Here is a 14,943-nt window from a genome sequence, read left to right as displayed (position 1 = left end):
TAAGTAATGAATTTTACAGAGTCTTATTCATAAACTTTGTTACCATGTATTCAGACCTTCTGGTCATAGTGAGCTGTGTTGACAATTTCCTTATTCCTGGGAAGATGAGGGGGGACAGTGGCACATTATAGAATGTTAACATGGTTGGCATTTTATCTCTTGGCTTCCTGGATGTTTATTAAAGTATGAGCTCTCAGTTTTTTTTTTTAAGATTTTATTTATTCATTCATGACAGAGAGAGAGAGGCAGAGAAACAGGCAGAGGGAGAAGCAGGTTCCATGCAGGGAGCCCCACGTGGGACTCGATCTCGGGTCTCCAGGATCATGCCCTGGGCTGAAGGCAGGCGCTAAACTGCTGAGCCACCCAGGCTGCCCTCGGTTTTACTTATTTGAGGGGAAAAAATTAGCTGGTACCATGTAGTCACTGTGTCCTTAAGGAGCCGATAATGATTAAAACATGCTGAGGACAAATACATGTTGCCCTGTGCTTTTACGCGTCATTTGGGGCAGCTCCATGAAGGAGAAAGTGAGATTCCTAATGTTGCTGATTTTTAGTCGGATAAAAGTATACACCACCTGTATATTTCAGCATAATAGTTTTGGTCAGTTATTTTGCTTTCACTTGATTTAATTGTCTTTAGGGAGGCAGCCCTGATGGCTCAGCAGTTTAGCACCGCCTTCAGCCCAGGGCATGATCCTGGAGACCCAGGATCGAGTCCCACATCAGGCTCCCTGCATGGAGCCTGCTTCTCCCTCTGCCTCTGTCTCCCCCCCCCCCCCCCCGCCGTGTCTCATGAATAAATAAATAAAATCTTTTTAAAAAATTGTCTTTAGGGGTACCAGCCAAAAGGATGATAAATTGAACAGGAAAACTGAAGTATAAGTCTGCTTTGATTGTGTGACCTTGAAGGTCGTTGCTGGAAATGAAAGTCTTCTAAATAGTAATTTGTTAATAGGAAGTCACTGTACTGGAAAATGATCTCTGCTTTGGGTTCTGTGGCTATAGAAATGAAGGTGCAGGATGAAAGTCATTCAAAGGGACAGGGAAATGGGTGAGAGATTTCTCATAAAGGAGCTTCTGTCTGTGACACTCTAGTTTTTCTATAGATCTAGATTTCTAGAGTTCTTTTTTACAGGATCATTTTTATTTTGACCATACCTGCAGCTCTTGATTGCTTCTTAAAAAAAAAAAAAATGAAGTCAAATATATGTCCTCACAATTGGTGAATATCAGATAGTTGTAGCTTATAATTCAGATTTTATAGCTGGATAGTAAATCTTGCCTCTTGAAGTGATGTCAGGATATGATTATCTCTGAAATATATAAAGTAGAAAAATACATTTTTCTCCTTGTATAAATCTGCATGTCACTTTTGCTTGGAAATAATGTTTTGATTATATTGTGCTTCCCCAGGTCTGATTTTTCTTTTCCTTTCTCCCAGCTGAAGTTCTTAGCTCTTGGCACTTCTGTAAATGCTAGAGGCAGAGTAATTAGCACTCAGAAACTGGAATCAAAACACAAACCCTGAGTTCATATTCAAACACTCTCCCTTTCTAGTTGTGTTGACTAAGCAAGGCACTAACTTCTCTAAACTGATTTATGAATTCATTGTTAAACCTTGTTCCTTGGGGCACCTGGGTAGCTCAATCGATCAAAGCATCTGACTCTTGATTTTATCTCAGGTCATGATCTCAGGGTCCTGGGATCGAGTCTTGTATTGAGTTTTGCCCTCAGCAGGGTGTCAGTTTGAGATTCCCTCTCCCTCTGCCCTGGTCCTTGCTTGCACACGCTCACTCCCAAATCAGTCTCTTAAAAAAAAAAAAAAAAATAGTGCCTTTTTCCTTATTTGTAATAGGTGGATTTTGATAGCAACTACCTCAGAGTTGCTGTGAGGATTAGTGGCACATAGTAAGTGTTCAATACATTTTGGAACTACTGTCTTTTATCTCTGTGCAGCCTCCTCTGTTAGGTTTAATATAAAGTAAATCACAAATTGCTTACCTTAAACTCAGCAGACTCCAAGGGTCCATAAGGAACTATCACATTGAAGAGAATTCTGTAGTCAAGACAGAATGATTTGTCTACTATGGGATGTGATTTTATATGTATTTAAATACATGTGCTTTTTGTAAGTAAGTATATAGGTGTTTATGTTTAATATTATGTATGAAATATATTAGGTCTGGAGTGGTGGAGTAGGGAGGAGGAATGTTGAGTTGCAGTCTCCCCCAGAAATACCTTAATTGGAAGACAAGATGAATAAAAAAAATTTTTTTTTACGGCATGTATGTTTTCCTTTGTACCCTAGATGCCAACTTTTTGTGAATCAGCTAATGTACTGAGAAAACTCATTTAAGAAATCCTATTTATAGGGGATCCCTGGGTGGCGCAGAGGTTTGGCGCCGGCCTTTGGCCCAGGGCGCGATCCTGGAGACCCGGGATCGAATCCCACATCGGGCTCCCGGTGCATGGAGCCTGCTTCTCCCTCTGCCTGTGTCTCTGCCTCTCTCTTTCTCTCTTTGACTATCATAAATAAATAAAAATTAAAAAAAAAAAAAAAGAAATCTCTAAAAAAAAAAAAAGAAATCCTATTTATAAATCCATTTTTAAGCAAAACTTCTTTAGAAACTCTTCTGGGTACGTGGTTGGCTCAATCAGTGGAACATGCTACTCTTATCTCAGGGTTGTGAGTTCGAGCCCATATTGGGAGTAGAGATTTCTTCATTTTGTTTGTTTTTTGGGAGGGGGTGTAGAGATTTCTTAAAATCTTAAAAAAAATCTTTATTGAGAACTGTAGGGTCTTTTTGAGATTTTAGTTAAAAGGCTATTATTCTTTTCTGGCAGTGTTTCTTAAGAGAAACTAGAGATTTCTAGGGGAGAAATGTGCATGTGATTCTTACTCAAATTCAAAGTGATAGTTCAAGTGAAAGAGATATAACTTTTGTTTTAACATATGAGTGTATCAGGGCAAGGGTTCAATTTGCACTTTGTGATACTAAATTATCCTTTAGAGAAGTCTTTTGGAAAGAGAAAGTAAATCTTAAATTTTTTTTTTAAGATTTATTTATTTATTTATGGGAGACACAAGCAGAGGGAGAAGCAGGCTCCCTGCAGGGAAGCCCTATAGGGGACTTGATCCCACATTCCAGGATCATGCCCTGAGCCAAAGGCAGACGCTCAACCACTGACCCACTCAGGCATCCCAAATCTTAAGTTTCAATCTATTATTTTTATTATTTATTATTATAATTTATTATTTTTAGAAACAGATGATGTATGTGCTATATACATAGTACACAATTCCAAAGAAACAGAGCATAAACGTTGACGAGTGAGTTGTCCTGTGTACCCTAACTACCCAGTTTCTGTTTTGAAGTCAGTATGTTTTCTCTACTTCAGATTCAGTGTGACTAGCTTATTGTAAGCTCCCATTAGGCTGAGGGAAACATAGTTTAGTGACCAGGAGAACACTAAGCGGTCCCTACAGGCCCTCCATAGTATGTTTCTGAAACCATAACCTCCTGTGAGGATTAGGAGATGAAAGTGAAAAGATAGAACAGAAGGAACTTGAAGAGAGGAACAGCAGAATTTTGTTATTGATGATGCTTTTTTCTCTAGTTGGCCATTGGCTCAGTAATTGGTAGCAATCTCTTTTCTCAATGTAAGCTTTTCTAAACATAATCCTATAATCTGGTCTCTCTGGATCTTTTAATTAGATTTACTTTTCCCTGTTTCTTTTTTTGTTTTAATGTGATAATGAGAGGAAATTGCCTCTTTTGCCACCAGAACATATACTTCATTAGCCACATTATACACTTGGTTTAATTTTCAATTGCCTATGATAAGGACAGAGGAATTCTCGTTGTTCATTCTGTTCAGCATCCTTCTGTTCTCTTTATTCCACATTGCTTCCACACTCCCTCAATTCTGACCTTTTTTTCTACATTTCCTTTTTTTTTCTACATTTCCTATTAACATACTTTATAGTTAGCATGTAATTTTTTTTAAACATTAAAAGGATTTAACTGGCAGAAATGGTAAGTTATGGTAGGACCTAGGATCTTGGACAGCCAGTAACTACGATTGGGCATGTGTTGGCAGTAATAGTTGAAAATAGGCATTTGGGCTTCTGATATGATATTTTGATCCTTTATACCATAATCAGTTATATCAAGTGTATAGTACATGGGAAATCTCTTTTCCCTGCATGTAAAACCCCTGAGATGATGGAGGGGATTAGTATTTCACTCTTCATGCTTTTTGATTGTCACTATATCCCATGCTTGATGATAGCAGACAAAAAGAAAAGAACTTTATACATGGTACCATGTGGTAGGTGGAGTAGATAATTCTTCCTGATTTTTCTTAGTAATGGTTAAATCATATATCTATAATCAAATGAGCCTTTGATTTTTCATCTTGGAATTTTGTGATCACTGAAGTATAGCTGAAGATGGTTCCATTTGTAGCAGCATACTTTTTAAAAAAGATTTGGGACATCTGGATGGCTCAGTGGTTGAGTGTCTGCCTTCGGCCCAGGGTGTGATTTCGGGATCGAGTCCCACATCAGGCTCCCTGCGTGGAGCCTGCTTCTCCCTCTGCCTGTGTCTCTGCGTCTCTCTCTCAGTCTGTGTCTCTCATGAATAAATAAATAAAATCTTAAAAAAAAAAAAGATTTATTTTTTTAGAGAGAACGAGAGTGTATGCATGTGAGCAGGACGGGGCAGAGAATCCCAAGCAGACTCTGCACTGAGTGAAAATCCCAGGACCCTAAAATCATGACCTGTGCTGAAACCAGGAGTTGGTTGCTTAACCACTGAGCCACCCAGGCACCCCATGATACCATATCTTTTATGTAATAATATTGTCATAAGTATATTATGTGATTAAAAGTCATATAACATCTGGGAACTTCATTGCAAAATGTGGTTTTAGGGGTTTCTGGCTAGCTCAGTTGATAGAGCATGGGACTCTTGATCTTGGGGTTGTGAGTTTGAGTTCCACATTGGGCATAGAGATTACTTTTGAAAAATGCGACTTTGGATTCACTTGTATAGGACCATACTATAGTTTTTTTTGTGTGTGTGTGGGTTTTTTTTGGGGGGTGCTTTTGCAATTTTTAAATTGAACATCATTGGCTGTAAATGTATTAGTTATATCAGAAATAATCTATAATTTTGTTAAAGAGTATTCACTTTTTTCCTTGCAACTAATGTGGATTCCCAGATCTGTAAGTCAGGATACAAGTGTACTTTTTTTTTTTTTTTTTTTTTTTTTTGAGAGAGAGAGAGAGAGAGAATGTGTGTGAGCAAGGATGGGGATGGGAGAGGGGGAGAGAGAGAGAGAGAATCTTAAGAGAATCCATGTTCAAGTTAGAGAATGCGTGTGAGCAAGGATGGGGATGGGAGAGGGGGAGAGAGAGAATCCATGTTCAGCGTGGAGCCTGACACAGGGCTTTATCTCACAACCCTGAGATCATGCCCTGAGCTGAAATGAAGAATCAGTTGCTTAACTGACTGAGCCACCCATGTGCCCCCAAGTATACTTTATTATATTAGGGAGCAGTTTTTTAAAGATTTTATTTATGTATTCATGAGAGACACAGAGAGAGGCATAGACATAGCACATAGGCAGAGGAAGAAGCAGGCTCACTGCAGGGAACCTGATGCAGGACTTGATCCCAGGAACTCAGGATCATGACCTGAGCCAAAGGCAGACGGTCAACAACTGAGCCACTGAGGTGCCCCTAGGTCACAATCTTTCATATATCATACTGCCTGAAAGGTTATATTTGAGGTACCATATTTCATTGATTCTGAGATGGCATTGATTATAAGATGCATTATTTTTTTTTTAATTTTCATTTATTTATGATAGTCACACACAGAGAGAGAGAGAGAGAGGCAGAGACATAGGCAGAGGGAGAAGCAGGCTCCATGCACCGGGAGCCCGACATGGGATTCGATCCCGGGTCTCCAGGATCGCGCCCTGGGCCAAAGACAGGCGCCAAACCGCTGCGCCACCCAGGGATCCCTAAGATGCATTATTATTTTCTATGTTAGTTGGAAAGAAATGTGCTTCCTGTTAAACTGACATTCTCCCTCTTTTTTTTTTTTTTTAAAGATGTATTTATGTGAGAGAGTGCATATGTGAGTGTGTGGTGGAGAGGGGCAGAGGGAGAAGGAGAGTCAGTCATTTTTATGATAAGAGTCAGTCTTAAGCAGATTATGTGCTGAGCGTGGAGCACCATGTGGGCTCATTCTCATGACCTTAAGATCACTACCTGAGCCAAAACCAAGAGTTGGACATTTAACTGTCTGCACCCCCAACTGAAATGCCTTTGATTATAGAATGCATCTGGGTTTCAGAGATGTTAATGTGAAAAACTGTGTAACTTAGTCTTGATGAGTTATGGTAGTAGTACCACCTAAAATTTGCATAAGAAAAAAAAATAAAATAAAATTTGCATAAGACTTTATAGAAAGCACTTAAGTGTGTTATCTGATTTGATCCTTAAACCATAAACGTGAGGTGGATTAAATTATCCCCAGTTTTGGGAATCCCTGGGTGGCTCAGCAGTTAAGTGCCTGCCTTCGGCCCAGGGTGTAATCCTGAAGACCCGGAACTGAGTCCCACGTCAGGCTCCCTGTAGGGAGCCTGCTTCTCCCTCTGCCTGGGTCTCTGCCTGTCTCTCTCTCTGTGCCTCTCATGAATAAATAAATAAAATCTTTAAAAAAAAAATTATCCCAAGTTTTCAGATGTGGAACATCTCCTAACGTCATTCAATAGTGAACTAAGGTTTCAAGCTTACATTTTCTCACTCTGTGACTCATGACATGATTGACAGTATCAATTCCCCCCCTATACACATATACCCATACAGCTTTAAAATTATTTAGTCTAGATTTTTCTGTCCTTTGCTTGCCTACTGTACATGTTTAAACTTTATTCATCTTAAAACTGGTCATATGTCTTGATTCTAATGATAATGTTGAATACTATTAAAATTGTTAATGTTTTAATAGTAAATTGTGTGTGACTCTCTGCTAAGACATGAATCGTTTTAATTCTGGGATCCTGACCACCACGAAGCTATATATGCCATTATTGGTGCTTTAATACATGTTTTGAATGCAGTTTATGTTTCTAGCTGATTAGGTAAAATGTTGAGGAATGGTTATGAGGTGAGATCTGTGAAGTGATCCAGAGAAAATTAAGTATTTGTTAATAATTGTCCTATTCTTGGTAAATTAGGGTCATGTCTGTTTCTTTCCCAGGTGGTGGCTAATGCTGTAGCAGCATTATCTGAAATCAGTGAATCTCACCCAAACAGCAACCTACTCGATCTGAACCCACAGAACATTAACAAGCTGCTGACAGCCCTGAATGAGTGCACTGAATGGGGCCAGATTTTCATCTTGGACTGCCTATCTAATTACAACCCTAAAGATGACCGGGAGGCTCAGAGGTCCGTTCTGTTTTCCTGGGTAGTATCTGGGAGATTTGCCTGTTTGAATAAGTTCTACTGTCTGTATTAGAATAAGAATCTCTTATGTTGGCAAAGATTAGTGATTTGTGGGGTAGATGTTGCTATCTCTGTGGTATTTTCCCACTGGATTTTAGGAACATTTTAGGTGGTAGAGTGAACCACGCAAAAATATCTCTTCCTATAAGGTGTGTATTGTTTGAATACTGCAGTTACGCTCTGCTGAAATTTGGTCCACATCTCCCATACAGCTGTGTCTGGCCATTTGGCACACAAAGGTTTTTGAGTGTCTCTTACCACTGTGACAAACTTTTCATTCTATTAAATACATACTAAGTGACTTGATACTAGTTACTGAGCTGAACTATACCTATAATTCAGTAGTAGAAAAAAATGTATCAAAGTCCACAAAACATTTGGTGTCTTTATTAGATACAGAAATCATATCAGTCTGAATTTGGAAAAGATTTTGGAAGGTGCACCTGAACTGTTCTCCTCAGCCCTTTACCAAGTTCACTGTTACAGATTTTCTTGAGCATTCTGTGTATATAGGCACTGTACTAGGTAAAGTACTTCAGAAGAAATGTTGGCTCTTCATTAAAGTTGACATGTTTTAATTATGGTAGATAAGAACCTTCCTTGCCTGGCTGAAGTTCAAGTTACCATAACGTAAGTTCTCTTCACTTGTCTGGGAAATTGTTCCCTCTGGACCTAACTAAAGCTCCCCCTGATCGTTTCTTTCCACTATCAAAACTACAAGTGTCATTTAAAAAGTACATGTAATCTTATGGAAAGACTTTATGTAGAATTTTATTTTTTGTTAGTCATTGACATCTTACACTTTTTTTTTTTTTTTTTAAGATTTTATTTATTCATTCATGAGAGAGAGAGAGAGAAACAGGCAGAGGAAGAAGCAGAAGCAGGTTCCATGCAGGTTCCATGCAGGAAGCCCGACATGGGACTCCATCCCAGGTCTTCAGGATCAGGTCCTGGCTGAAGGTGGCGCTAAACCATTGAGCCACCCAGGCTACCCAACATCTCACACTTACTCATGCATTCACTTAGCAAATATTTATTGAGGCTGTGCTACATGCAGGTATTATTCTAGGCCCTGAGTATATACTGTCAACAGAATCATAGCCCTCATGAACACTTATTCTGAGGGATGGGGCAGAAATACATATAACACAGTATAATGTCAGAGGATGATAAGCACTAATGAGAAAGATAAAGTAGGGAGGAGGTCTAAGATATGCAGGACATTTGGAGATGAGGAATTCTATTTTGTAAAAGGGTAGTCAGGGAAGGCCTCACTAAGAAGGTGCCATTTGTATAAAGACCTGAGGGAGGTCAAGGAGCCAGTTAGATACAGGAGGAAGGGAGAGAAGCCCTGTGTACTTATCTTGAACTTAACTGAATATAATCAGCTAGCCTCTCATGTTGCCCAAGAGCTATCAAAATTAGGTTAATTTCTGAAGAACCCTCAACAGATAATTAAAAACTCAAGATCTAGTGAGGCCTTTAAGTGTAGGTAGCAGGGACTAAGTGTTTGGGGGAGGAGGTTGGGAGAATATTGTAGTGGTGTTCTGTCATTTAACCCTTTTGGAGGGGTGCCTGGGTGGCTCAGTGGTTGAGTGTCTGCCTTCGACTCAGGTCATGATTCCAGGCTCCTGGGATCAAGTTCTGTGTCAGGCTTCTGGTAGGGCCCTGCTTCACCTTCTGCCTGTGTCTCTGCCTCTCTGTCTCTGCCTCTCATGAATAAATAAATCTTAAAAAAACAAAAACAAACTTTTCAGAGATTTTTTTATTATCATGAAGACAAGGGGTTGTATTGTTTTCCTGCTCAACTCACCTCCTGCATCTTATGAAACTTCAGTCACGGTTGGTTGATATCTCTAACTATGAAGTAACTCTCAGAACTTAATTTGACATCCTATAGGCAGAGGAGAAGTGGACTCTAAGGCAGGGAGCCTTATATAATATGGGGAAGCAGAGAAGACTAAAACAGGAGGGTAAATGGTGTGAGCCTCAAATGTTTTGGATATTGTCTACTTTCCTTCCAGTTTAAGCATCCCTTATTGCTGGTTTCCTGAAGTCTTCTGATGGCCCTGCTCTGCTCTGTCTGTAGCTTGCTGGGAATGAAGCTTCTGCAGTGCAAGATCCCAGTTTTGTCTACACATGGAGCTTTGACTTTCTAACTGATTGTCTAGTTTCTTAATTCTTGGGCCATGGGACTCTGATACAGTGCGCTATGGGCTGGATTGAGCAAGAAATTATAATTTAAGATACTAATTTTCCTTTTCTGCCCTTAGCATCTGTGAGCGTGTAACTCCCCGGCTATCTCATGCCAACTCAGCCGTGGTTCTTTCAGCGGTAAAAGTCCTAATGAAGTTTCTAGAGTTGTTACCCAAGGACTCTGACTACTATAACATGCTGCTGAAGAAGTTGGCCCCTCCACTTGTCACTTTGCTGTCTGGGGAACCAGAGGTGCAGTACGTCGCCCTGAGGAATATCAATCTAATTGTCCAAAAAAGGTTGGGAAACAATGAATTGGTGATGAAAGTGTTTGTGATTTTGAATTAAGCTTAATAATATCAATATTACAGAGGCCAGTGTTAAGTTCTTGTTAATATATGGAAATGAAAATGTTTTATGATAGGGCAACTTGCCTGGAATCTGGAGAGACTAACATTTGTTTTTGGAGTGTTCCTGTGATAAACAGTTGGTGTTGCTCTACAGTTTAGTTTGTTTCCTGATAGGTCTGCTAATAGTGGACCAGTAGTGCTTGCTTTATATGACTTAGGCCATAGTTTAGAGTCAGATTTTTGTTCTTCCAGCAGTTCTTAGCAATAAGTGCCCTAACCCTTAAAAATGGTCTGCCAAATGGGGAACTGGTTAGGGGGTATAAAGGAAGTGTGTGAGGTTTGGATGAGGAGGAGGAGTGGCTGGAGAGCAGAGAAGCATGGATTAGATAATAATCTAATATCTATTTAGGTTAATTAGATACTAATACAGATTTAGAAGGGCATATCAATACATGTTCCACTTATCATGTGTTTCTGTGTACCACAGGCCTGAAATCTTGAAGCAGGAAATCAAAGTCTTCTTTGTGAAGTACAATGATCCTATCTATGTTAAACTAGAGAAACTGGACATCATGATTCGTTTAGCATCCCAAGCCAACATTGCTCAGGTCAGACTTAAAGCAGACTCAAGTTTATAAATCACTTAGATGTTAAGGTCTGGTCTTCACAAGAAGCTAGGCTATGAAATCACTGATTGAGAATCCTTAATGATTGTCTACTTCCTGGATTTTTAAATAGGTTCTGGCAGAGTTAAAGGAATATGCCACAGAGGTGGATGTTGACTTTGTTCGCAAAGCTGTGCGGGCCATCGGACGGTGTGCCATCAAAGTGGAGGCAAGTGTCTAATGGTAGTTGTGATCACATTATGGGATTCAGAGTGTGCTCTTCACTGCTTTTTTAAAAATGCTTTAGAAATTTTTTTAAAGGGGATCCCTGGGTGGCGCAGCGGTTTGGCGCCTGCCTTTGACCCAGGGCGCGATCCTGGAGACCCGGGATCGAATCCCACGTCGGGCTCCCGGTGCATGGAGCCTGCTTCTCCCTCTGCCTGTGTCTCTGCCTCTCTCTCTCTCTCTCTCTCTGTGACTATCATAAATAAATAAAAATTAGAAAAAAAAACTATTAAGAAAATTTTTTAAAAATAATGAAGCATACAGTTAAGATTCCTAGAGGGAATCTTTTTTTTTTTTTTTTAAAGATTTTATTTATTCATGAGAGACGAGAGAGAGAGAGAGAGAGAGAGAGAGAGAGAGAGAGAGAGAAAGGAGGGGGGCGGAGGGAGGGAGGCAGGCTCCATGTAGGGAGCCCGATGTGGGACTCGATCCTGGGTCTCCAAGATCACATCCTGATTGTGAAGGCAGGTGCTAAACCGCTGAGCCATCCAGGGATCCCTCTACCCCACCATTCCTACTTTTGAACCCTCCTATTCTCCAATAGCTACCTCTTTTTTTTTTTTTTTTTAAGATTTTATTTATTCATGAGAGACACAGAGAGAGAGAGAGAGGCAGAAACATAGGCAGAGGGAGAAGCAGGCTCCCTGCAGGGAGCCTAATGTAGGATTCTATCTCCTCTATCCCAGGACCCTGGGGTCATGCCCTAAGCTGACCCTGAGCTGAAGGCTCAAATGCTCAAATGCTCAAATGCTCAAATGCTGAGCCACCCAGGCATCGAAAGGAAATTGCCTCTTTTTTTTTTTAATTATTTATTCATGTTCTCCAATAGTTGTATCATGAGGTTTTGTTGTTCCTATATCGATTATCTTTGTAAATTGAGATACAAGGCCTTCGTTTATTGTTCTATCAACTGAAAGCTTGCAAAACGTTATATGCATATTATGACCAAATATGTAGAGCAGTATAATTCAAATGATTGTATTTTCTTTCTTACAGAGTCTTTTGTTTTTCTGGAGTTTCTGTAATGGCCTTTCTTTTTTTTCTTGCATTATGTGTCTTCATAGCATCCCTATATTCTTCCAGCTTTTCAAGCATAGTATCAAATCTGTATACTTTCTTTTGTCCTGGACCCTTCTGTCTTCTAGTCCTCTGTCCTCTCACTTGCTCCAGCCTGGCTTATTGCTTATTTGGCCTCTGCACAGCCATTATTCCATGGCGCCTCTCTTCATTGCTCTTTCTTTTTATTGGTACTTCTTTCACGGCATTCCTTTTAGTGTGATTGCGCTAGCTTCTTAGTCTCTGGGGACAGTGTTTTGTGTTTGCAGTTTATTTATTTTTTATTTATTTTTAAGATTTTATTTACTTATCCATGAGAGATACACAGAGAGAGAGAGAGAGAGAGAGAGAGAGAGAGGCAGAGACACAGGCAGAGGGAGAAGCAGGCTCCATGCAGGGAGCCCCACGTGGGCCTCGATCCTGGGTCTCCAGGATCATACCCTGGGCTACAGGCGGTGCTAAACCGCTGCGCCACCAGGGCTGCCCGTGTTTGCAGTTTAAATTTAATTATCTGGAGTATCGTATGGTGATTGTTCAATGTCTGTATAATTTTTTAATTGAAGAGTATAGCATGCATATAGTAAATTGCAACCCATTTATATTTAAGAATGGGATAACAGAAAAGTCAGTCAGGACTTCTGTGAACATAAGCAGGGATCTTGACTAACATGTTTCTGCTTTAGGGCACGGAGTTGAACTTGTTTCAATTTTTAGCTTGGTTGCAGCCTTCCAGTTGTATGGGCTACAGTTTACACTGCCCTGCTTTATCAGTCTCCGGTCCTCCATTTTAGTCTTCATTATTCAGAAATATGTTGGAATTAATGAAGGCCTCTGTTTGCTGTGATGGTGTGGATTCAGAGGGGGTAGAATTCAGTAGTATTCTTGCTACTTGACTGTTTGCAATTCTGCTTAAAGTCAGAGGGTTGGACCATATGATTTCTCAAGGATACTAAAATAATTTGTATAGTCTGTTCAGTACTTCATGGGAATGGAAAAAAACATGCTGTGTCAGAGAAGTGTCTGTAAAAGCCAAGTTCCTGATTGGCTTTCCTTGTTTTTATTTGAGATGACTGCTTCATGTAGTTACCATTGGTAAATCATTCAGCAGACTAGTTGGAGCAAGAAGTTAATTCATCCCAGTTTCTACTCCTGGCTCTCTTTTTTTTTTTTTTTTTTTTAGATTTTATTTATTTATTCTTGAGAGACAGAGAGAGAGAGAAGCAGACACAGGCAGAGGGAGAAGCAGGCTCCATGCAGGGAGCCCGATGCAGGACTCGATCCCGGCACCCCAGGATCACGCCCTGAGCTGAAGGCAGCCGCTCAACCACTGAGCCACCCAAGCATCCTCTACTCTTGGTTCTCGTAGCTTAGTTGCTTCAGGTGTTTAAAATTCTGTTGCTCCAATGAGAAATGGGCATGTCTGATTATCAGATCTTGATACATCTTTTTGTATCACCACTCTTCACATTCTTATCTTTTCTTCTTTTTCTTTTCTTACTACTTTTCTTACCCACTTATTATTAGATAATTTTCAGAGGGATTTTGGTAGCGTAAGAGTCACTTTGTGCTTTTCATTGCCAGACTGTCATTGTCTCATTGACTTCTCTGGCAAAGCTCTAAATAACTAATACAAAATTATATCATTCAGAAGTTAAAAGAGAGTTTCTATCCCTGGAATTACTAGAAAGTATTCTCCATCTGGATTCCTAGAGGCTGTTAATGCCATGTATTGTGACTAATGGAAAAATATTCCATTATCTCCTGGAAGGGATAAACTTCTGATGGCTTTCACTTCTTCCTTTGACTCAGGGTGCCCTTGTGGGAATATGAGAGTATGCGAGGAATGAACTTTGTCTAGAAATGTAAGATCAGCCTTTAAGACTCCTGTCTTCTAGCTAGTGCTCTTTTAGGTTGCCTGCATTTGTTGGTGCACTTTTCCTAGACCTGTTTCAGTCCTGAAGGTTATCAGTTGGAAAGAGTTGCCTGGCCCAGACACAGTAATTGGGGCAGGAGAGATGATGATTGCCTATTTCTAACTAAGCATTAATGGGAAGGGAGAAGAACCAATGAGGGAATTGTAGTAGACTTCCTGGGTGGCCTCTAAACCAAGCTGCTGCATTCTTTCAGGGCTTCTTAACCCTTTTTTGTAATGTGTAGTGGTTCTAAAGATATGACAGATGAGAAAAAATGAATTTTAGTTTAATGTTTAGGTGCAAGAGCAGGGCCTATTAGAAAGTTCAGGTGTCTTTAAGAGTTTGAGTTGTATTTTTATCATAACTGTAAGTATAAGTACAGTTGTTTCTATATTGCTATAAGTATCCTGAAGTGGGAAAAAAATATATTTTAAAGATTTTGTTTATTTATTCATGAGAGACGCAAAGAGGCAGAGACATAGGCTGAGGGAGAAGCAGGCTCCCTATAGGGCCTGATGCAGGACTCGATCCCAGGCCCCTGGGATCATGACCTGAGTGAGCCAAAGGCTCAACCACGGAGCCACCCAGGTGTCCAAAAATATATAATTTTCTTACATTCCCTTGGCTAGATTAAAGATTAAGCAGTAAACTGCTCAATCAACAAATAGCATTGGAAAGGCAATCCCATAGTATAGTTTTTTCAGTAATTTTTGCCTATTTCTCTTTTGTCTGATTTTTGTTTTTTTTTAGATTTTACTCCCCAACCCCCAGCTTTATTGAGGTATGATTTACAAAGTTTTATATATTTACAGCGTATACCTGTTTCTATAAGGAGGAGATAAACCCCTGGGTCCTTAGTCTTCCAAATACAATCAAATGACTTCATTTCTTTGAGAGAGATTAAGACACTAAGCTCTAATTTCCTAGTCTTCTGCTCTCTGGTGTTTACTGTTTCTAATTTTTGTAAATCAAATAAGGTACTGATGTGTGTCTCATCCCTTAAGTTAAAAACA

General features: G+C 39.8%; 1 protein-coding gene across 2 annotated transcripts in view; it reads left to right on the top strand.

Annotated features, from left to right (window-relative positions):
• AP2B1 (adaptor related protein complex 2 subunit beta 1) overlaps positions 1 to 14,943 on the top strand; it is a 133,894-nt gene that overhangs the window by 31,918 nt on the left and 87,033 nt on the right. For both annotated transcript variants that reach the window (XM_025996131.2, XM_025996129.2), the window contains exons 6-9: positions 7,278 to 7,468; positions 9,799 to 10,020; positions 10,559 to 10,679; positions 10,810 to 10,905. In XM_025996131.2, coding sequence (XP_025851916.1) covers positions 7,278 to 7,468; positions 9,799 to 10,020; positions 10,559 to 10,679; positions 10,810 to 10,905 — 630 coding nt within the window. The remainder of the gene's footprint in view (positions 1 to 7,277; positions 7,469 to 9,798; positions 10,021 to 10,558; positions 10,680 to 10,809; positions 10,906 to 14,943) is intronic.

This window comes from Vulpes vulpes, chromosome 2 (assembly GCF_048418805.1).
Source record: "Vulpes vulpes isolate BD-2025 chromosome 2, VulVul3, whole genome shotgun sequence".
Classification (NCBI taxonomy): domain Eukaryota; kingdom Metazoa; phylum Chordata; class Mammalia; order Carnivora; family Canidae; genus Vulpes; species Vulpes vulpes.
This window is presented reverse-complemented; position numbering and strand designations above follow the sequence as displayed.